This window comes from Bombina bombina, chromosome 1 (genome assembly GCF_027579735.1).
Source record: "Bombina bombina isolate aBomBom1 chromosome 1, aBomBom1.pri, whole genome shotgun sequence".
Classification (NCBI taxonomy): Eukaryota; Metazoa; Chordata; class Amphibia; order Anura; family Bombinatoridae; genus Bombina; species Bombina bombina.
The window spans coordinates 1488487073-1488511533 of NC_069499.1; the positions used below are offsets into that span (position 1 = coordinate 1488487073).

The window sequence follows — 24461 nt, forward strand, 5'->3', positions numbered from 1 at the left end:
ATGTTTGCTGTATTGCATTTTGAAATACTTCAGCAGCAGAAGAAACACCAAAACTTAGGCGCTTGTATCTCCACAATCCTGTGTGTGTTGAGAATGTAGTTATATATCTGCTTGTTGGATCCAATTCCAGTTGATGATAGCCTGATTTTAAATCAAGTTTGGAGAAAACTTTTGCCTGGTTGAGATCATGAATTATATCATCTAATGTTGGAGTAACGTGGCGCTCCCTGATAATGGCAGTCTTGGCTTGCCTCATGTCTATGCAAATTCTTACACTATTTGGGTCTTTGGGTTTTGGCATTGATACTATTGGGGAGACCCATGGAGTTGGCCCCTGCACTCTTTCAATGATTCCTTGTGTTTCAAGGTTCCTGAGTTCAGCATCAACCTTGTGCCTTAGATGAAATGGAATTCTTCTATGTGGTTGTATTACAGGTTTTATATGTGGATTAATATGCAGCTGTACTTGAAAATCTTTCAATTTACCAATGCCATTAAACAAATGGGAATACTGCTGTACTAACCGATCTGCTACAGATCCTGTGTCCTTTCTAGGTGAAATTGCATTCATAAGCTTTATAAGTCCCAAACTGGATGAAGTTTCAAAACTCAGAAGAGAAGAATTTTGACCTTTTACAACATAGAACATAGTTGCTGTTTTGTTGTGTTTAAATGCACATGTGGCTGTAAATTTACCAATGACATTAAGGGGTTTAGTTGATCCATATGCATATATATTTATTTTACTCTGTAATAACTGTGGTTGTGGTTTTAACATGTGAAATGTTTGTTCACCCACTAAATTGACAGCAGATCCTGAATCAATCAATGCAGTGATTTTAGTGTCATTAATGAGTACATCAACTTGTGGCTGAGTTAGGTTACACATGTTGTTTACTACAAATACATATTTGTCATCATTGTTTGAATATTGTCCTTTTTGATCAGGAGATCTGACTAGATTTACTTTCCACTGTTCTGATGTATGTGGCTCAGTATGTGATTGAGGTATTTGATACAGTTTTGTTCTACATTGCTTTGCAAAGTGATTACATTTTCCACATGCCCTGCATTGCTTATTCCTTGCAGGACAAGTCCCATTATGTGGATAGAAACCCCCACAGTTCCTGCATAACACACATGAGGTCTGGTTCTTTCTTGTGGGCTGTACTATTGAACTGTCTTTTTGAACTCTATTTGTAATAAACTGATCTTCAGTAGATCTATTTTCTATGCTTGCAGCTTGCCTGTCAGCAATTTCTAATGTTCTGCCATAATCAAGCAAATCTTTTAAAGATAGTTCAGATTGTCTCAGTGCATATTTCCTAAGTTTTGAAGAAGTGCAGCTTTGTATTATCTGTGCTTTAATCTCATTTTCAACATTAGAAAACTCACAATTCTTTGCTAGTAAACGTAACCTGGTTTGAAATGCATCTAAAGGTTCATCACCCTGTTGTGTTGCCTGTCTGAATGTGTATATTTCATACTGAGTGTTCTTTTTAGGGAGAAAATATGTTGTCAGTTTATCTTTAACATCATTGTATGAGTCAGTGGTTGCAGACAAGGTATCATAAATGTCATACACTTTTTCTCCAGCTAAATGAAGCAGTAAAGCCTTTTTTCTGTTTGCATCAGTAACATCCAAAGCAATAAGATAATTTTCAAATCTCTGAATCCATTTTAGCCATCTTGGGCCTACTGAGCTTAGTTCTGCATCAGAGTTAAACACAGGGAAGTTGTATTCATTACATGCAACCATTCTTGTGTGTATTGCAGCAGGTTACTCACTGTTTGCTGAGACAAAGCAATAGGGTTCAAACATAATCCTCGTCGCCAAAATGTAGTGTTTGTAAATCCAGGTAGTTTAGACATATATCTGACACAGAGTCCATTTATACAGCAACTAACTACACACTTTATTTCCTGGTTCCTCACTCCAACACTGTTCCCGCCCCTGCTTCTTTGCAACAATTATATACATTTACAAGTCAGAGCACAAACTAGGAAGAAAGCATTATATATTATAATATCACAACAGACACCATAGTATGTAGGGGTGTTTTGGCTCCTTCTAGTGGACAGAGAGTGTAATCCCACATGTGATAATCTTGGGGACAGTGGACTCCCACCATGTTATAAAAGAAAGCAGCATTATTTGGATTACTTTATTATGATGCTAGCAGTTTTGTAAGTTTTTGGAGAAAAGTTACTAGTCCACTGAATGTTAAAATAGTAAAAAAGGAAAAATGTAAATATAGCATGAATATCAAAAGCCACAGGATATATACAAGGCTTGTAGCCTAGGTTTGCACAAAACATTTGCAAATAAATCACTTTAATTTGTTACCTGGCATAATGATGCTTTTCGACACCTTCTGCATTATATCACTTGTAATAGGAGACGGTACAAAACCAACTGACAAATTCACGCTATTAAACGTATCCAGTTGTCCAAGCTCTTCAGCAGGAGCAGTCTCATAATTGTGCATATATGGAGATGATGCTATAGCTGATATTAAAAATATCAGTAAAACAAATGCCAAGTCTTGCAGCCATTCCTTTGTGGGAAAACAATAAAATATATCAGCTCAAATCTTGGAATATATTATTTTGTTTGGTTAAAGAAGCTTGTATTCTAGCTGTCTTTCATCCTTTTGTATTGCTAATCAGAAATAATATGATTTTAAAATGCTAATGACATTCTACTGCTAAATCATTTTTACACAGCTGGGCTTCAGCTGTGTTTAGTCAATTGGTAATCATATTTTAAATACTAATATCAATGGTTTTCTGTGAGGGACCTTGTTTTATTTCCAGAAGACCAATTTATTTAGTTTTTATAATACACCTAATAAACAACAACATGTTAGTAGTCATTTAATCTAAACTGTGGGAAAAAAATCTAATATATAATTTCACAAAATGACTTATTTAATAAGCTGCATTTTTATAACCTAGAAAAAAGAAGGATCTATAAGTTCTGGTATCACTAAAACAACAAACTGAGACTAGTGGTTGCTGCCAAGTAATCAGCAATCATGACTACCACTTAAAGGGACAGTCAACACCAGAATTGTTGTTGTTTAAAAAGAAAGATAATCCCTTTATTACCCATTCCCCAGTTTTGCACAACCAACACAGTTATATTAATATACTTTTTACCTATGTAATTATCTTTTATCTAAGCTTCTGCTGACTGCCCCCTTATTTCAGTTCTTTTGACAGACATGCAGTTTAGCCAATCAGTGCTCAGTCCTAGGTCAGTTTACGTGCATGAGCTCAATGTTATCTATATAAAACATGTGAACTAATGCGTCAATGGTCAAAATGTATTCAGATTAGAGGTCTAAGAAACTAGCATATTAACCTCCTAGTTTTAGCTTTCAACTATGAATACCAAGAGAACAAAGCAAAATTGGTGATAAAAGTAAATTGGGAAGTTGTTTAAAATTGCATACCCTATTAAAATCATGAAAGTTTTTTTTGGACTTGACTGTCCCTTTAACAGCTATAAAGATTTAAAATAAGTTATTTGAATTATACAACCTCACTCTTTCAAATGAAATGAGCGGCTCAGTTAGAGAAGGGAAAGATATATGATAGTAATCTTCAGTTATATTAAAGGGCTTAGTAAAGCCCTTCTTGAAAAATTCAAGAAAAATGGGCACTTCTATACAGGAAGGGATATTGATTCATGGAATAAACTTCCAGTATAGGTGGTAATGACAAACACCGTGAGGACATCGGGACATCAAAAATGTCTGGGATAAGCATAAGGCTACCCTATGAAATGTTACGCTTTTAGGAAAGTTTGGGCAGACAAAATCTATATTTCTATGTTTGTTATACTGGGCCACTCATTTGATTGCTGCTTTCATATGAAATGTACTATGGCCCTCTATGTATTATGAGGGGCTAGAGAAGGAATATTATTTATTAGGTCTGTTTGCTTACCTTTTATAAAATTGTTCCAGTCACAATCCATATATATATATATAGATAGATAGATAGTAAATAGATAGATAGATAGATAGATAGTAATAGTAAATATATATATATAGATAGATAGATAGTAAATAGATAGATAGATAGATAGATAGTATATATATAGATAGATAGATAGATAGATAGATAGATAGATAGATAGGATAGATAGATAGATAGATAGATAGATAGATAGATAGATAGATAGATAGATAGATAGATAGACAGACAGATAGATAGATAGATAGATAGATAGATAGATAGATAGATAGATAGATAGATAGATAGATAGATAGATAGATAGTATATATATATATATAATAAATAGGGCTAGATTACAAGAGTTTTTTTTATAATAAGCAATATACCGTATAAATTATTGTTTGAATATTCAGAAATTGGTTTAGGTTCATGTTCATAAACAAGATCATTTTTAGATTTAATTAAAACGTACCAAAATAGTACAAACTAAAGTGTTTAGTATAAAGTGTAGTTTGTGTTTAAAGGTTTATTAACATTTTATAAAATATTAATTGCACATATGTCATGAATGGATATTATTGGTTAGTAAAAAAAACAATGAATTAAAACATTTTATAAATTTATCACTGTTCTCAATATTAAACGGACAGTCTACTTCAAAGTTTTATGGTTTAAAAAGATAGCTAATCCCTGTATTACTCATTCCCCAGGTTTGCATAACCAACACGGTTATATTAATACACTTTTTACCTCTGGGATTACCTTTTATCTACGCTTCTGCAGACTGACATCTTATATCAGTGCTAATTACAGACATGCATTTTAGCTAATTAGTGCTGACTCATGAATAACTTCAAAGAAATGAGCACAATGTTATCTATATGGCACACATGATTGAGCAGTGTCTTGCTGTGAAAAGCTATAAAAATGCCCTTATATAAAGTTGGCCTGCAAGGGCTTGGAAACAGGCAGAAATGTAGAGGTTTAAATGTTAAAAAATATATTAAAATAACAATGTTGGTTGTGCAAAGTTGGGGAATGGGTAATAAAGGCGTTATCTATCTTATTAAATAATAAAAATGTTGGAGTAGACTGACCCTTTAAATAAATAAGCCAATGTGTTTTACTTTTTGGCTACATATATTTTGCTTTTGTAAAGGTTTATGAAGATCCTTGCAAAAATCCAGATAGAAACGTTACAATATCCTTATTTCATTTCTAGATTTTTCTATCATTCCCTAATTCAAATGACAGCTCTTCTGATTGTAATGGAGTAGAAGAAAGAAAGAAAACACATTGGAATCTAGGGCCCTATTATTTAAATCTCTCTGCTCCAATGAAATCATATATAATAAATAATGCCTCAAAATTAGGGTGACCATATTGCCGCTTTAAAAAGGGACACATATGAAAAATACATATGTCAGGGTTCTTATGCAAAACATTTCTTTAAACAGCCCTAAAACCAGCCCTGACATATGTATTTTTCATATGTGTCCCTTTTTAAAGCGGCAATATGGTCAGCCTACTCAAAATGGAAAATTTTGCTTTATCTCTCCAAGGGGCGTTTCCTGCATTTCTGGTTGTAAAGGAAATACAAGCACATTACAATATAGCATTTACATGTGAGAGTTTTGTTACATTTACACTTTATACATTGTATTTTATTTTAGATTAGATTATAATGTTTATGTTTTATTCCATTTACTTTCTATTTTGTATTATAATGCATTTAGATTCTGTATACAAAAGTGTATATAGGATTGTGATTTCACAAATTCTGAAAGTTTTAGTGCAACTGTAACAAATGAACATTATGTTTTGTATACTTATGGGTATCTTTTGTAAATTACATTGCATATTGTATTTTTTCCATTTAAAACAAGCCTGTCAGTTTCAGAACGTGTAAGACACAAGGGGGGTTCCCTAGGCTGTGTGTTTAAAGCTCTCTCACAACTTTCATCTTATTCTCCCAACATTAAACACCCAGGGGTAGATTGGAAACAAGAGTTAAGAAACCATGGTCATAAGACTGCTGCTCCTTAACTCATCTGTCACCTCTGAGGTGGCGGACCGCAATCATCACGATCAGATACGATCGGGATGATTGACACCCCCTGCTAGCAGCCGATTGTTAAATGCCGACAGCGTATTCTACAGCGGATCATGTCCGTCCAACATTTAATAAATCAGTCCCTCAGAGTTCTCTGTTGAAGTTTGCTGCAAACTAAAAATGTATCTAAGCTCCAGGTGCTTCCCTGTTAACCTCACTCTCCCATATGAGATTATCTATCCCAGAGAGCGTCATTATTTTCTAAGGAAGACAGCTCTTCTCTCTCTGGGGGGCACAATTATCTAAACTTTGCTGGGTCAGACAAGAAGAACCTCTCTCACAGTCAGGTCAAAAAAGGGGCTGACCCCACAAGTTGTTGCTAGTAAGGGAGAAAGTTATGAAGGAGCAGGGGGCATGCTTTCAAGTTAAATACTAAAGCCAATAGAAACCAGATTACTTTTTTGTGTATAGTATTTTATAATCACTTTCATGTATGTGTTATATGAGGGTAATACTTGTTGTGCGCATTTTGACCAAATCTCACCATTTTTCAGTTTAAAAATCAGGATCTGCAGTAGGAGAAAATCGAGATCTGCAAGGGGAAAATATTTAGGGCTAGCTTACAAGTGGCACACTAACTGGTGCAAGCAATAAGGGTTTCATCGCGGCTCTTTGTACACGTTGGAAGTAGCGCACATATTTCAAGTTTAAGGTAAACGAGTTCGCTTGAGTGCAAATTAATTTAACGCATGTCAGGATAGTTCGACTTTAGAGCTTTCGTTAAATGTTAAACGAGTAAAAATGTTACACTCATAATAACACTGTCTGATAAAAAATATTAAAAAAATATTGGATAAAAAAGTTATAAGGGCTCAAAGATATGAGGTTTACGGCTTTAACATAGAGATACACATATATATATATATATATATATATATATATATATATATATATATACCAATCTTATTTCACTGCTATATACAGCTGAGCACAAGCTATCTGAGCCTTGGCTATGTGGGCCCTGTGCTTCTAAGTGGCCTGTGTTACAAGTGGCCGAGTTAAGAACTGGAGTTAAATCCATAATGCTATCATCCAGAATGCTCTACTAACAACATGAAGCATTGTTCTAACTATTTGTCATCTCATTTCTCTACAGGTATGCATCTACTCCTCTGCATTTTTTGCCCTGGTTGCCATTCCACTTTCCTTTAATGTGTTTTCAATTCCCTGGTATGCATCTACTCCTCTGCATTTTTTGCCCTGGTTGCCATTCCACTTCCCTTTAATGTGTGTTAAATTCCCTGGTATGCATCTACTCCTCTGCATTTTTTGCCCTCGTTGCAATACCACGTCCCTTTAATGTGTTTTCAATTTCCTGGTATGCATCTATTCTACTCTGATATCTGAATGAATGACTTTTCTGTATATTTGTTATCAGCTCCTTTGTACAATTTCTGTGTGCATCCCTCAGCCATTTGTCCCCCCATCTAATTTGCAAGTGTGTGTAACTCCAGTCTTGCTAACTAGCCTACTTGTTAAACAGCTGCCTTGATTCAAATCATTCCAACTCTGATTTCACTCTCTATATCCAGCTGAGCACAGGCTATCTGAGCCTTGGCTATGTGGGCCCAGTGCTGCTAAGTGGCCTGTGCTGCTAAGTGGCCTGTGCTGCAAGTGGCCTGTGTTGCAAGTGGCCTGTGTTGCGAACTGGAGTTAGAAACTGGAGGGGGGAACTGCAGACCCCACTAACAGATAAACCTTACTAACTATACAGCTGCACAACGCTCTCTATGGCCTAGATTACGAGTTTTGCGGTAAGCTAAAAAGCAGCGTTAACAGGTGCTAACGCTGCTTTTTTTCTACCGCTGGTATTACGAGTCTTGCAGGTTTAGGGGCAACGCACACTTTTTTGGCCTTACCGCAAAACGACTTACGTAAACTTCGTATAAAGTCTTTTTTCTATGGGACTTTTATAGCGCTAGTATTATGAGTCTGTCCTGGGAGGCCAAAAAAGTGAGCGGTACACCCTACCCTGTCAAGATTTCTAACGCATTTGAAAGTCAGTAGTTTTATGTTACAACGCGGTAGCATAAAACTCATAACTAAAGTGCTAAAAAGTACACTAACACCCATAAACTACCTATTAATCCCTAAACCGAGGCCCTCCCACATCACAAACACTATAATAAAATTATTAACCCCTAATCTGCTGCTCCTGACATCGCCGCCACTATAATAAACATATTAACCCCTAAACTGCCGCATTCCCCTATTAACCCCTAATCTGCCACCCCTAACATCGCCGCAACCTACCTACATTTATTAACCCCTAATCTGCCGCTCCGGACATCGCCGCCACCTACAATATACTTATGAACCCCTAATCTGCTGCCCCCAACATCACCGACACCTACATTATTTTTATTAATCCCTAATCTGCCACCCCTGACATCGTCGCCACCTACCTACACATATTAACCCCTAATCTACCGCCCCCAACGTCGCCGCCACTATTCTAAATTTATTAACCCCTAAACCTAAGTCTAATCCTAACCCTAACACCCCCTAACTTAAATATAATTTAAATAAATCTAAATAAAACTTACTATCATTACCTAAATAATTCCTATTTAAAACTAAATACTTATCTGTAAAATAAACCCTAAGCTAGCTACAATATAACTAATAGTTACATTGTATCTAGCTTAGGGTTTATTTTTATTTTACAGGCAAGTTTGTATTTATTTTAACTAGGTAGAATAGTTACTAAATAAATATTAACTATTTACTAACTACCTAGCTAAAATAAAGACAAATTTACCTGTAAAATAAAACCTAACCTAAGTTACACTAACACCTAACACTACACTACAATTAAATAAATTAACTAAATTAAAAACAATTAAATAAATTAAATTAGCTAAAGTACAAAAAAAACCCACTAAATTACAGAAAATAATAAACAAATTACAAATCTTTAAACTAATTACACCTAATCTAAGAGCCCTATCAAAATAAAAAAGCCCCCCAAAATAAAAAAACCCTAGCCTAAACTAATCAATAGCCCTTAAAATGGCTTTTTGAGGGGCATTGCCCCAAAGAAATCAGCTCTTTTACCTGTAAAAAAAAAAATACAAACACCCCCACAACAGTAAAACCCACCACCCACACAACCAACCCCCCCAAATAAAATACTAACTTAAAAAAACTAAGCTCCCCATTGCCCTGAAAAGGGCATTTGGATGGGCATTACCCTTAAATGGGCAGCTCTTTTGCGGCCCAAACCCTAATCTAAAAAAAACCCACCCAATACACCCTTAAAAAAAACTAACACTAACCCCTTGAAGATCGACTTACTGTTCTGAAGACCGGACATCCATCCTCAAGGAAGCGGCAGAAGTCTTCATCTAACCGGGCCAAAGTCCTCAATGAAGCTGGGAGACGTCTTCATCCAAGCCGGGCGAAGTGGTCCTCCAGACGGGCAGAAGTCTTCATCCAGACGGCATCTTCTATCTTCATCCATCCAACGCGGAGCGGCTCCATCTTCAAGACATCCGACGCAGAGCATCCTCTTCATCCGGAGTCTTCTTACTGAATGACGGTTCCAAGATGGCGTCCCTTAGATTCCGATTGGCTGATAGAATTCTATCAGCCAATCGGAATTAAGGTAGAAAAAATCCTATTGGCTGATGCAATCAGCCAATAGGATTGAAGTTCAATCCTATTGGTTGATCCAATCAGCCAATAGGATTTAGCTTGCATTCTATTGGTTGGCTGATCCAATAAGCCAATAGGATTGAGCTTGCATTCTATTGGCTGATTAGAACAGCCAATAGAATCTCAATAGGATTTTTTCTACCTTAATTCCGATTGGCTGATAGAATTCTATCAGCCAATCAGAATCTAAGGGACGTCATCTTGGATGAAGTCACTTAAAGGAACCGTCATTCAGTAAGAAGACTCCGGATGAAGAGGATGCTCCATGTCGGATGTCTTGAAGATGGAGCCGCTCTGCATTGGATGGATGAAGATAGAAGATTCCGTCTGGATGAAGACTTCTGCCCGTCTGGAGGACCACTTCGCCCGGCTTGGATGAAGACTTCTCCTGGCTTCGTTGAGGACTTCGGCCCGGTTAGATGAAGACTTCTGCTGCTTCCTTGAGGATGGATGTCCGGTCTTCAGAACAGTAAGTCGATCTTCAGGGGGTTAGTGATAGTTTTTTTTTTAAGGGTGTATTGGATGGGGGTTTTTTAGATTAGGGTTTGGGGTTTTTTTTACAGGTAAAAGAGCTGATTTCTTTGGGGCAATGTTTTTTTTCTTTTTATTTTGATAGTTCTCTTAGATTAGGTGTAATTAGTTTAAAGATCTGTAATTATTTTCTGTAATTTAGTGGGGGGTTTTGTACTTTAGCTAATTTAATTTAATTTATTTAATTGTATTTAATGTAGGGAATTTATTTAATTATAGTGTAGTGTTAGGTGTTATTGTAACTTAGGTTAGGTTTTATTTTACAGGTAAGTTTGCATTTATTTTTACTAGGTGGTAAGTAAATAGTTAATAACTATTTAGTAACTATTCTACCTAGTTAAAATAAATACAAACTTGCCTGTAAAATAAAAATAAACCCTAAGATAGATACAATGTAACTATTAGTTATATTGTAGCTAGCTTAGGGTTTATTTTACAGGTAAGTATTTAGTTTTAAATAGGAATTATTTAGGTAATAATATTAATTTTTATTTAGATTTATTGTAATTATATTTAATTTAGGGGGTGTTAGGGTTAGGGTTAGACTTAGATTTAGGGGTTAATACATTTAGTATAGTGACGGCGACGTTGGGGCGGCAGATTAGGGGTTAATACATTTAGGTAGGTGGCGGCAATGTTAGGGACGGCAGATTAGGGGTTAATAATATTAAACTAGTGTTTGCGATGCGGGAGTGCGGCAGTTTAGGGGTTAATATGTTTATTATAGTGGCGACGACGTTGGGGGCGGCAGATTAGGGGTTAATAAGTGTAGGTAGGTTGTGGCAACATTGTGGGAGTCAGATTAGGGGTTAATAAATATCATGTAGGTGTCAGGGATGTTGGGGGCAGCAGATTAGGGGTTAATAAGTATAATGTAGGTGGCGGCGGTGTCCGGAGCGGCAGATTAGGGGTTAATAATTATAATGCAGGTGTCAGCGATGTCGGGGGCGGCAGATTAGGGGTTAATAAGTGTAAGATTAGGGGTGTTTAGACTCGGGGTTCATGTTAGGGTGTTAGGTGTAAACATAAATTTAGTTTCCCCATAGGAATCAATGGGGCTGTGTTACTGAGTTATACGCTGCTTCTTTGCAGGTGTTAGACTTTTTTTCAGCCGTCTGTCCCCGTTGATTCCTATGGGGAAATCGTGCACGAGCACGTACAACCAGCTCACCGCTGACTTAAGCAGCGCTGGTAGTGGAGTGAGATATGGAGCTAAATTTTGCTCTACGCTCACTTCTTGCCTTTTAACGCCGGGTTTGTAAAAACTTGTAATACCAGCGCTGTAGGAAAGTGAGTGGTGAGAATAACTTGCAAGTTAGCTTTTCTGCTCTTTCTGTCTGCCATTTTCCTAAAACTCACTGCATGCCCTTATAACAACAATAATCCCCACACTATCCTTATCTCTCCCTCCCTTCTCTCATCCCCTATGGTGTCCTCTCATGAACTATTTTGCCTCCTTAGAAATACTTCTCCATCTAACTCTCCTGTCTCTAATCATACACGCTCCTACAAGTCTAACTCTCACCTCTAATCACTCACACTCCTACTACTTCTTTCTGCTGGTGACATCTCTCCTAACCCTGGCCCTGCAGCAATCACCACACTTTTGCACTCTCACTCAGTCCCTCACTACACAAACTGCAGGTCACACAATCCTAACAATCTCATCTCCATTAACCCACAGCGCTTATCCCCTCTCATTTCTTGTGCCCTCTGGAATGCTCGCTTTGTCTGTAACAAACTTACAACTGTTTACGACCGGTTTGTTTCTAATGCTTTCAATCTTCTAGCAATTACTGAAGCCTGGCTATCTTCTTCTGACACTGCTTCCATTGCTACCCTCACGCACGGTGGTCTCCATTTTAGCCACACACCTAGACCAGGTGAGAGACATGGTGGTGGTGTTGGAATCTTACTCTCCCCCTCCTGCTCCTATCAGCACCTGCATCCTCATCCATCTCTCTCCTTCTCCTCCATTGAAGTCCACTGCATCTGACTGTTACATCCCCATTGATAACCCATCTGCCCCTGCTGCTTCTAAACTTCTCTCACTCACAAACTCCTTTGGTCTCTCACAATCCACCCTATTCCCTACTCACCACGACGGACACTATCGATCTGGTATTCTCCTACCTCTGCTTCCTTTCTGATGTCACCTGTCACCCATTTCCCATCTCAAACCACCATCTGCTCACCTATAATCTCAATGTACATGCTAAACCTGTTTCTCCCCCTCGCCCTCGCACCTGTAGAAATCTTTACACTATGAATCCTCTCCAACTTTCCAACCTTTTTAAAAAACGCCTACCCCCACACTTCCACGGTGTCCTGCCCTGACCTTGCTACAAACCACTATAACAATACTCACTCCTCTGCACTAGACACCCTTGCTCCTTCACAAATATGCAAAACCCCACATTGTCAGCTCCAGCACTGGCAGTCTCAGCAAACACGCCACCTACAAAAATGCTCCATGCTGCTAAACGTGCCTGGAGGAAATTCCGTTCGGAACCTGATTTCCTCCACTATAAGTTCATTCTTTATTCTTACTCCTCTGCCCTTCACTTAGCCAAGCAAAACTATTTCTCTTCTCTTATATCTTTTTACTCCTCAAACCCTAAACATCTCTTCTCCATTTTCAACACTCTCCTCTATCCACCTGCACCACCCCCTTCATCTGCCTTTAGTGCTCAAGACTTGGTAGACTACTTTTTCCTCAAAACACTTACCATCCGAAGTAACATCCCACCACAAGACTGCAACCTTCTGTCTCTGCCTCCAATCACCCCCTCCACCACTCTCAGTACCTTCCCCCCAACCACTGAGAATGAAGTGAGTTCCCTAATGTCTTCCTTACACCTCACTACCTGCCCTCTTTACCCTGTCCCTTCACATCTTCTGTCTCTTCTCTATCTATACTTCCTCACTGGGTAAACTTATCAGTAGCTATGGCTTCAACTATCACCTCTATGCTGATGATACTAAGATCTACCTATCCACCCCTGCACCACCTAAAAATCAACATGTCCAAGACTGAGCTTCTTCTAATCCCCCATCTAATTCTACTCCAGTTTCTATCTTTACTATCACTGTTGGCGACACCACTATCTCCCCATAACCCCAAGTCTGCTGCCTAGGAGTTACATTTGACTCCAATCTGTCCTATATAACCCAAATCAGCCAATAGGATAAGAGGAATAGCCAATAGAATTTCAGTAGCTCTTACCCTATTGGCTGATTTGAAAAGCCAATAGGATTTCAGTAGCTCTCATCCAAATTTGAATTTGAAGGCTCAAATCAGCCAATAGGAATTCAAGGGACGCCATTTTAATCACGTACCTTGAATTCCTATTCAGTGTATGGCGGAGATCGTATGAAGAGGATCCTCCACGCTCCATGGCTCCGCGGTCGCCGGTCTTCCCTTCCAGGCTCACCGGTCTTCAGTTCCAGAGTAACCGGTCTTCAGCTCTGTGGTCATCGGTCTTCAACTCCGCCCTCCGCTCCATGCCGGTTGGTTCCTGGAAGAAGAAAGAAGAGGTCGCCGCTTGGAAGAAGACTTCATCGCCTGGAACAGGACCTTCTCCACCGGACTTCAGGACAGGTGAGGACCACTTGGGGGTTAGACTTAGGGTTTTTTAAGGGGTTTTTGGGGGGGTTTATTTTATTTAGATAGGGTGGACAGAAAAAGAGCTGAATGCCCTTTTAATGGCAATGCCCAACAAATGCCCTTTTCAGGGCAATGGGTAGTTTAGGGTTTTTAGTGTTTGGTTATTTTTTTGGGGGGGTTTGGTGGGTGGGGGGTTTTACTGTTAGGGGGGCTTTGTGTATTTTTTGGAAAAAGAGCTGATTATCTTGGGGCAATGCCCTGCAAAAAGCCCTTTTAAGGGCTACTGGTAGTTAATTAAATTAGGGGGTGTTTTTATTTTGGGGGGCTTTTTTATTTTCATAGGGATTAGGTATAATTTTTTTTAAATTTTGTAATTTTCTTTATTATTTTCTGTAATCTTAGATTTTTTTGTTTTCTGTAATTCTAGCTTAAAGGGACCGTCTACTCCAGAATTTTGATTAGACTGTCCCTTTAATTTATACTTAGTTTATTTGTATTTTTAAAGTAGTGTTAGTTTTTTTTAATTTAAAAAGGTTAGGTTTATTGCGTTGTGGGCTATGGCGGTTTAGGGGTTAATACTTTAATAGGTTTATTGTGTTGTGGGCTATGGCAGTTTAGGGGTTAATAGTTTTAAAAGGTAGTTTGCGATGTTGGGGTTGGCAGATTTAGGGGTTAATAATTGAGTTATTACTTGCGCTGTGGGTTTGTTGGCAGATATAGGGGTTAATAATTTAATTAGGCTTATTGCGTTGTGGGGGGTTGTCGATTAAGGGGTTAATGCACTTATTAGTTTCGATGTGGGTTTGATAGCGGATATAGGGGTTAATACACTTTAATACACTTTATTAGTTATTGCGGTGGGGTATTGCGGTTGACAGGTAGATAGACATTGCGCATGCGTTAGGTGTTAGTTTATTTTGGAAGGCATTTTCGGGAGTTACGGTGCTCCCATACTCAGCGCAAGGCCTGCTACGGCTGCCTTTTATGGCGAGGTAAAAATGGAGTAAGATTTCTCCATTTTCGCCACGTAAGTCCTTGTGCTGGATATGTGTTACAGATTTACGACGCGGTCCCATGTTAGCCTATGGAAGTAAAAATTGCGTGCAACGGTTTAAATATACATGCCGCATTTATATGCGGCACTGTATATATGATACCAAAATAGCGCAAAAACCAGCGTCGCCGGCTTTTGCGGGCGACGCCGTATATGTAATGGAGCCCTTGAAGTTAACGCGCTTCAGGTTAGCTCAACCTCAGAGTTCTGATTAGCTATTTTGCAGAAACAAATAAGTGTCACAAAGCATATATTCCTATATATATATATATATATATATATATATATATATATATATAAATATATGTATGTATATATATATATATATATATATATATATAAAATCATGTATATATATATATATATATATATATATATATATAGTTGTGCTCATACGTTTACATACCCTGGCAGAAGTTATGATTTCTTGGCCATTTTTCAGAGAATATGAATGATAACACAAAAACTTTTCTTTCACTCATGGTTAGTGTTTGTCTGAAGCCATTTATTATCAATCAACTGTGTTTACTCTTTTTAAATCATAATGACAACAGAAACTACCCAAATGACCCTGATCAAAAGTTTACATACCCTGGTGATTTTGGCCTGATAACACAAGTTTACACAAAGGGGTTTGAATGGCTATTAAAGGTAACCATCCTCAACTGTGATATGTTTGCATGTAATTAGTGGGAGCGTATAAAAGGTCAATGAGTTTCTGGACTCCTGACAGACCCTTGCATCTTTCATCCAGTGCTACACTGACGTTTCTGGATTCTGAGTCTTGGGGAAAGAAAAAGAATTGTCAAAGGATCTGTTGGAAAAAGGTAGTTGAACTGTATCAAACAGGAAAGGGATATAAAAAGATATCCAAGGAATTGAGAATGCAAATCAGCAGTGTTCAAACTCTAATCATGATGTGGAAAATGAGGCGTTCTGCTAGATAACATACTGTATTCATCTTGCCATCAATTCTGACCAAATTTCCTGTGCCTTTGTAGCCCAAAACATCAGCGACCCACCTCCGTGGTTCACAGTAGGAATGGTGTACCTTTCATCATAGTCCTTGTTGACTCCTCTCCAAATGTAGCGTTCATGGTTGTGGCCAAAAAGCTAAATTTTGGTCTCATCACTCCAAATGACTTTGTGCTTGTCTCTGTGCTGCTTGGCATATTGTAAGCGGGATACTTTGTGGCATCTGCGTAGTAATGGCTTTCTTCTGGCTACTCGACCATGCAGCCCATCTTTCTTCAAGTGCCTCTTTATTGTGCATCTTGAAACAGCCACACCACATGTTATTTGTGGGTTTGTCTTTGCATCCCGAACAATTTTCCTGGCAGTTGTGGCTGAAATTTTTGTTGGTCTACCTGACCGTGGTTTGGTTTCAACAGAACCCCTCATTTTCCACTTCTTTATTAGAGTTTGAACACTGCTGATTTGCATTCTCAATTCCTTGGATATCTTTGTATATCCCTTTCCTGTTTTATACAGTTCAACTACCTTTGTCCCGCAGATGCTTTGACAATTCTTTTGCTTTCCCCATGACTCAGAATCCAGAATCGTCAGTGCAGCACTGGATAAAAGATGCAAGGGTCTGTCAGGAGTCCAGAAACTCATTGACCTTTTATACACACACACTAATTACAAGAAAACAGATCACAGGTGAGGATGAATACCTTTAATAGCCATTCAAACCCCTTTGTGTCAACTTGTGTGCATGTTATCAGGCCAAAATCACCAGGGTATGTAAACTTTTGATCAGTGTCATTTGTTTCTGTTGTCATTATGATTTAAAAAGAGTAAACACAGTTGATTGATAATAAATGGCTTCAGACAAACACTAACCATGAGTGAAAGAAAAGTTTTTGTGTTATCATTCATATTCTCTGAAAAATGGCCAAGAAATCATAAATTCTGCCAGGGTATGTAAACTTATGAGCACAACTGTAGGTATAAAAATATATTTGTGCAAAAAAACACACATATATCTATATATAAATATGTATTTATGAATAAATAGAACATATCCTCTTATGTGAAGAACATTGAAGTGTTAAATATGAATATTTTCATGCCAGGTGAGCACACCTGAGAATATGCAATTGACTTTGCATGCGAGTAGGCTGTTATTTTTTTCCCCACACTTTTTTTTCTCCATTGACTACTACGGGTGAACACGTTATTGCGCATGTGCAATATTGCTAGTTCAGCTTTTTACAGTTTACTTTCAACTTGTAATACGAAAGCAACCCGACGCACGTAAAAAGCTTACACAGTACATTTTGCTGATGATATTTTAAAAGCAAATAAAAATGTAATATATACAGTAAGTTGTTTAAAGGAACAGTCTAGTAAAAATTAAACTTTCATGATACATATTCGGTATGTTTTTATCGTTTAAATTTGCTTTGTTTGCTTCGTATTCTTTGTTGAAAGTTAAACCTAGGTAGGCTTATATGCTAATGTCTAAGTCCATGAAGGCTGCCTCATATATCAGTGCATTTTGACAGTTATTCACAGCCAGACAGCGCTAGTTCATGTGTCCCATATATAGATACAATTGTGCTCACTCCCGTGGAGTTATTTATGAGTCATTACTGATTGGCTAAAAATCAAGTCAGTCAAAAGAACTGAAATAAAGGGGCAGTCTGCAGAGGCAGTCAGAGGTAAAATGTATATTAATAAAACAGGGTTAGTTATTCAAAACTGGGAAATGAGTAATAAAGGGATTATCTATCTTTTTAAACAATAACAATTCTGGAGTAGACTGTCCCTTTAAAATTTATATTAACCTAGCACAGCAAAGAGGTAAGTAGTGCAGCAATGGCAGCAAATTTTGACTATATATATATGTGTCAATATGTTTATAGAAGAACAAAAGGACTGCCACGGATAATGATAAAATGTAGCTTTTATTCCAAATGAATCAATGTTAAAACAGATGAATAATCGAGGGGGGCAATCACAAAGAGAAGAGGAGTGTAAGCAACCGGCTTACGCGTTTCGGCCATACTTGGCCGTAATCATAGCCTAATGGTTACTAAACATCTGTGAGTCCTTTAAAAAGGGGTAAAACAAATTTTAACTGGCTAATATAGAGTACACACCTCTCTCACTTAAAGCACCAATACACACTGATAGTGAATGAACATGCAAAAGCAAGTATATACATATATACAGTGAACAAACATGTTATATAAAGACAATTTAGAAAGTGAACATGAAAATTGATTATCAAACAGACTATCAATAGAATAACAATGTGCAACACAATTTATTGGCAAGAAAATAATCCATATCACTTTGGAAAATATTTGTCGTACATCACTCAATACCTCAAAGGTATTATACCAGAAAAGTATATATTTATTTACAAAAAAAAAAAAAATATTTAACCAAAACGATATTTGGATTTATGCTATAAATCAATCAAATGCAAAATATATGTTATTCAAAAACAGGTAGGTATGCAAAAACACACAATTATAGTGACCCTAGAAATTGTTATTTTCATATCATTATATACAATATATAAGCAACACAACCTAGGTTAAGAATGATATCACCCTAAGCATGGAAACAAAAAGAATTCACAAAGTAATCATTAAATGGATACACATACGGCAACCTTATGCAGATCACTCCCAGTAATTAATGAGGTGGTAGACTGAGTTAAGAACTTGAGGAAAATGAGTGTTCAACTTGAACACCCAAAACATCTCTCGTTTATTACGTAGTTTAAGCCTGTTACCTCCTGATTTGGGAACATTAACTTTTTCAATAACACACCATTTAAATGTACTTAAATCTTTATGATGTTTATTTACAAAATGCTGTACAATGTGAGTGGATGATTTGACCACATTGATAGTAGAGAAATGTTCCCTGATTCTAGAGGATACTTCCCTAGTAGTGGGACCTATATATTGTAGGTGACAGCATTCACAGGTGATGAGATAAATGACATAAGTGCTAGCACAATTATGGCAACCATATATTCTAAAAATGTTTTCTCACAATTTTGCAAATGTCCTCATACTGGGCACTATACTCAGTTACAAAGTCACTGTTAAAGGGGGATTTTTATCAAGCCGTCAACCTGAAATATGCTGGAATTCCGCTGCGTAATTGTGGCGAGCTTGATGCGACCTAGTTATCAAAGCCTACAGACCGGCAAATGTTGAAATCTGAATCCGACACAGATCGATGCTTACGTCATTACAGATGTTCCGAATACACATTCAGCACTATTTGACACTTTTTAAAAGTTATCAAATAGTTAACCGGTACGCTCGCGGCTATTCCGGCACAGCGTACCTGGTTTTCAATCCGCCACCCTGGAGGCCGCGGATGCCATAGGAATAAATGGGAGTCTGAAAGCAGCGAAAGCTTATGTTCGATGCTGCCAGATATCCCATTGATTTATATGGTAGAAAACCAGTTACATTTACACCTAACACCCTAACATAAGCCCTGAGTTTAAACACCCCTAATCTGCCGCCCCGACATCGCTGCAACCTAAATAAAATTTATTAACCCCTATTCCGCCACTCCCAGACCCCGCCGCCACCTAAATAAACATATTATGCCCGAAACCTCTGACCTCCCACATCACTACCATTAACTAAACCTATTAATCCCTATTCCACCGACACCACCGCAACTAAATAAAAGTATTAACCCCTAAACCCCTGGCCTCCAACAACACTACCACTTACTAAACCTATAAACCCCTAAACCGCCAGTCCCCCACATCGCCATAAACTAAATTAAGCTATTAACCCCTTAACCTAACAACCCGCTAACTTTACATTAAAATTACAACATCCCTATCTTATAATAAATATTAACTTACCTTTAGAATTAAATTAAACTATATTAAACTATTAATTAACCTACCCTAACTATTATACTAAAATTATATTAAACTACGAATTAAATTAACTATATTACATATTTAAAAACCTAACCCTACTCAAATTATTTAAATCTACAATTAAAAAATTTTAAATAAAAAAAAATAAACACTAAGTTACAAAAAATTAAAAACATTAAGTTACAAAAAATAAAAAACCACAGTATCAAAAATAAAAAAGAATTACACCTAATCTAATAGCCCTATCAAAATAAAAAAGCCCCCCAAAATAAAAAAAAAGCCCTAGCCTACAATAAATTACCAATGGCCCTTAAAAGGGCCTTTTGCGGGGCATTGCCCCAAAGAAATCAGCTATTTTACCTGTAAAAAAATACAAACACCCCCCCAACAGTACAACCACCACCCACACAACCAACCTGGGCAAGGTCTGGGGGTCTGGACAGTAAAAGAGCTAAATGCCCTTTTAAGGGCAATGCCCATACAAATGCACTTTTCAGGGAAATGGGGAGCTTCGATTTTTTAGATAGGGTTTTTATTTGGGGGTGTTGGTTGTGTGGGTGGTGGGTTTTACTGTTGGGGGGTATTTGTATTTTTTTTTACAGGTAAAAGAGCTGATTTCTTTGGGGCAATGCCCCGCAAAAGGCCCTTTTAAGGGCCATTGGTAGTTTATTGTAGGCTAGGGTTTTTTTTATTTTGGGGGGCTTTTTTATTTTGATAGGGCTATTAGATTAGGTGTAATTCTTTTTTATTTTTGATACTGTGATTTTTTATTTTTTGTAACTTAGTGTTTTTTATTTTTTGTAACTTAGTTTTTATTTTTTGTAATTTATACATTTTTAATTGTAGATTCAATTAATTTGAGTAGGGTTAGGTTTTTAAATATGTAATATAGTTAATTTAATTAGTAGTTTAATGTAATTTTAGTATAATAGTTAGGGTAGGTTAATTAATAGTTTAATATGTTTTAATTTAATTCTAAAGGTAAGTTTAAATTTATTATAAGATAGGGATGTTGTAATTTTAATGTAAAGTTAGCGGGTTGTAAGGTAAAGGGGTTAATAGCTTAATTTAGTTTATGGCGATGTGGGGGGCTGGCGGTTTAGGGGTTAATAGGTTTAGTAGGTGGCAGTGATGTGGGAGGCCAGGGGTTTAGGGGTTAATACTTTTATTTAGTTGCTGTGGGGTCCGGGAGCGGCCACTCTTAGCTGCGAATGGTAGCGAGGCAAGGATCATAGTGTTTGGAATTGATCCATCCGTCTTCAAGCTTCTCTCCGCAGTGCTTCTGACCAGCTTTGGATTGACGCCAGAGGTCGGAGTTGCAAGAGGTGACGGTTAAATCCTCCCCTGCCTGGAGCGGCACTGTTGACTTTGAGTAGCTCACACTCTCCTTATTTCCTTGCCTGTTGAGTTGTGGCTTATTGTGTTAAAAGGGGCAGTGGTGCCTGGTCGCTGTATTACAGGAGTACTTACTGGCCTGTATACCCGTTTCCCATTGTTCCTTGTAGGACCTATTTTAACTCCTTTAATCCTTCAATATGTTTATATACACATATTGACACATACATATATATCTATATAACCATGTACATATATACAGTATTTACAGAGAACACACAGTTCCCATGTAAAGTTACTTATCAGTGCAGTTTTTTACTAACACCCCACTCCCACCAAATTAAAAACTATAATGCCCTCTATTTTGAGGGCATTTGGGGCACTTTTAGAAAATTAACCAGAGATCAGATCTCTGGTTAATTTTCTGAGCGCTAATAGCTACTGCAAGCTGTTGGCAGCCATAACCAGCCACTTGTAATGGCTGGTCATTTATTGCACACCTGCAAACAGGCAAATTTGCCCGTTTGAGGGTGCGCGATAATGTAGCGCTCCACTTGTTATCTGGCCCATAGTGTTATAAACACTCCTATAAATAGCATCTGTGTATTTCATTTTTAGCAGTGTTAATGATATTTATTTTTTTTATCTCTTATGCAAATATTCCTTCTACTGAGACTTATGCTTACAAGGATGCTGTGCCACTTTCTCCTCCATTTGAGAAGAACATTCTTCCACAGTAAGGCCAGAGTCTGCTGCCACAGACTTGTCTCTCTCATATCCCTCCAGGTCATCTGGAATAAAAACAGTTTTACAATCTCAGTATATAATATAGTATAAAACTGTATAAAGTATATACAGTATATAAAGGTAAACAGAATTGCTGTTAACTGGACTTGCAATATATTAAGGCAATGAAAAACAATTGATTAGAGACAAAATAACAAAAACCTCTAATGCATTATATAATGTAATGTGTGCCTTAAAGGACATAAAATGGATATAAAACAGCCTGTTTGTTGTTGTAATAAACAAGCACTAAGCAGTGGGTTATACTTAGGATTTTACTTTTTTTTTAAACTTAATTTGTGCTGTGTCCATTACTTCCTGTCACAGCTCTACAAGGGTGTGTGGTTTCTACAGGAAAGCATACCTAGCTCTTCATAAAACTTCTAGAGTAACATGAGCTGGTAAACATGGAGTCAAACATGTGCATGCTCAGAAGCAACAGAAAGTAACCTAAGCGTCCAACATTTCACCTCTCTTATTTTCCTGAGGACAGGGGCTACACTGAGAATTGTTAAGAGTTTCTTTTACAAGTTGGTTGTTTTTTGGGTTTCTGTTTTATTTTACACATTTTACTTTGATTTAACATATTTGTTTTTACTAAAGGAGTACTGTTTCATATCCCTTTAAACACCTCTTCCTTTTGCATAAAAATTGTGTTTGCCTCATGCTCTATAGAGATGTCTAAAATCAAATACTGTAATCTGCAAATGAAATGGAGAGTCTAGTCAAAATTCAATTTTAATGATTCAGACAGGCCATGCAATTTTAAACAACTTTCCGATTCACTTTTATCATAAAATGTGCTTTGTTCTCTTGGTATTCTTTGTTGAAAGATAAACCTAGGTAGGTTTCTAAGCCCTTAAAGGCCGCCTGTTATTATTATTAACAGGTATTTGTAGAGCACCAACAGATTCCGCAGCACTATAAACATAGTTGGTATACAGGATAACATTTATAGGGATTGGAGGGTTTGGAGCAAAAGAGGGTGGTCAACAGTGTCAAAGGCTGCAGACAGATCAAGGAGGATAAGCAGAGAGAAGTGGCCTTTGTATTTTGCTGTAAGTAGGTCATTGCTAACCTTGACAATTGCTGTCTCTGTGGAGTGATGGGGACGAAATCCAGATTGCAGTGGGTCAAGAAGAGAGTATAGTGTAAGGAAATGGGATAGACGTTCATATACTAGCTTTTCAAGGAGTTTTGAGTCAAGAGGGAGTAGGGAAATAGAACGGTAGTTGGATAGGGAGGTTGGATCGAGGGAAGGTTTTTTGAGGATTTGTGTGACCAATGCATGTTTTAGAAATGAGGAAAATATACCAATGCTGAGGGAGAGGTTGAAAATGTGTGTGAGTATGGGGGTGAGGGTAGAAGAGAGGGAGGGGAGTAGCTGTGAGGGGATAGGGTCAAGGGGACAGGTAGTGAGGTGGGAGGACAGTATAAGGGCAGGAACTTCTTCAGGGGCAAAGAGCTAAATTTAAGGGTATTTGGGTTTTGAATGGTTGCGAACTTTTGAGGGGGTGGGAAATTGGTAGTAAGTTGAGAGGTAATTTCATTTCTGATGGAGTCAATTTTGTTATTGAAGTGGCTGGCAAAATCTTGAGCTGAGAGAGAAGTTGTATTAGGAGGTGGGAGTGGGCAGAGAAAAGTATTGAACGTTGAAAACAGACGTTTTGGGTTAGAGGAAAGAGTAGAGATGAGATTAGAGAAGTATTGTTGCTTATAAAGTTTTAGGGCAGAATAGTAGGGGTTCAGGATGAACTTGTAGTGAAGAAAGTCAGCTGAGCTCCGAGATTTCTTCCAGTGTCGCTCAGCAGTACGGGAACATCTGTTATCTCAATGCATTTGACAGGTTTTCACAGCTAGAGGGCGTTTGTTCATGTGTACCATATAGATAACAGTGTGCTCAAGCAAGTGGAGTTACTTATGAGAGGGCACTGATTGGCTAAAATGCAAGTCTGTCAAAAGAACTGAAATAAGGGGGCAGTCTACAGAGGCTTAGATACAAAGTAATCACAGAGGTAGAAAGTGTATTAATATAACCTTGTTGGTTATGCAAAACTGGGGAATGGGTAATAAAGGAATTATCTATCTTTTTAAACAATAACAATTCTAAAGTAGACTGTACCCTTAAATAGCTGGTTTAGGCAATTTGTAGCATTTTGAAAACCTCTCTAAAAAGAGTGGGACAATACACAAAGATTACACATTGACAAGAGTTTTTTTTAATGTCCCTTTAATGGTTGCCACTAACAATTGGGTACATAACAATCTATCATACATCATTATATATCATTAATGCCTAGCTTGGATTTACTGTTTAACATCCCTTAAATCACACCTTTACATGATAATTTTGTACCCTGGACAACACTTTTGAATGTAACATTAGTTTTACACATGGGCATGTACCCCCTGCCATACTGGATGTCAACATCACCAAATGTGGCAGAAGACGTGGTGATGTTTAATGTTGGTGAGGCCGATTTAGAGCTAGGGGTAAAGAGGCTTTCTTAAAGATCCCCTTCTTAAAGACCCCACC

At 37.5% G+C, this 24461-nt stretch overlaps 1 protein-coding gene across 1 annotated transcript in view; it reads right to left on the reverse strand.

Annotated features, from left to right (window-relative positions):
* LOC128653797 (ABC-type organic anion transporter ABCA8) overlaps positions 1 to 24461 on the reverse strand; it is a 669484-nt gene that overhangs the window by 587588 nt on the left and 57435 nt on the right. Inside the window, exons 2-3 of the mRNA XM_053707306.1 lie at positions 21826 to 21930; positions 2348 to 2558 (exon numbers count right to left, since the gene is read on the reverse strand). Coding sequence (XP_053563281.1) covers positions 2348 to 2558; positions 21826 to 21930 — 316 coding nt within the window. The remainder of the gene's footprint in view (positions 1 to 2347; positions 2559 to 21825; positions 21931 to 24461) is intronic.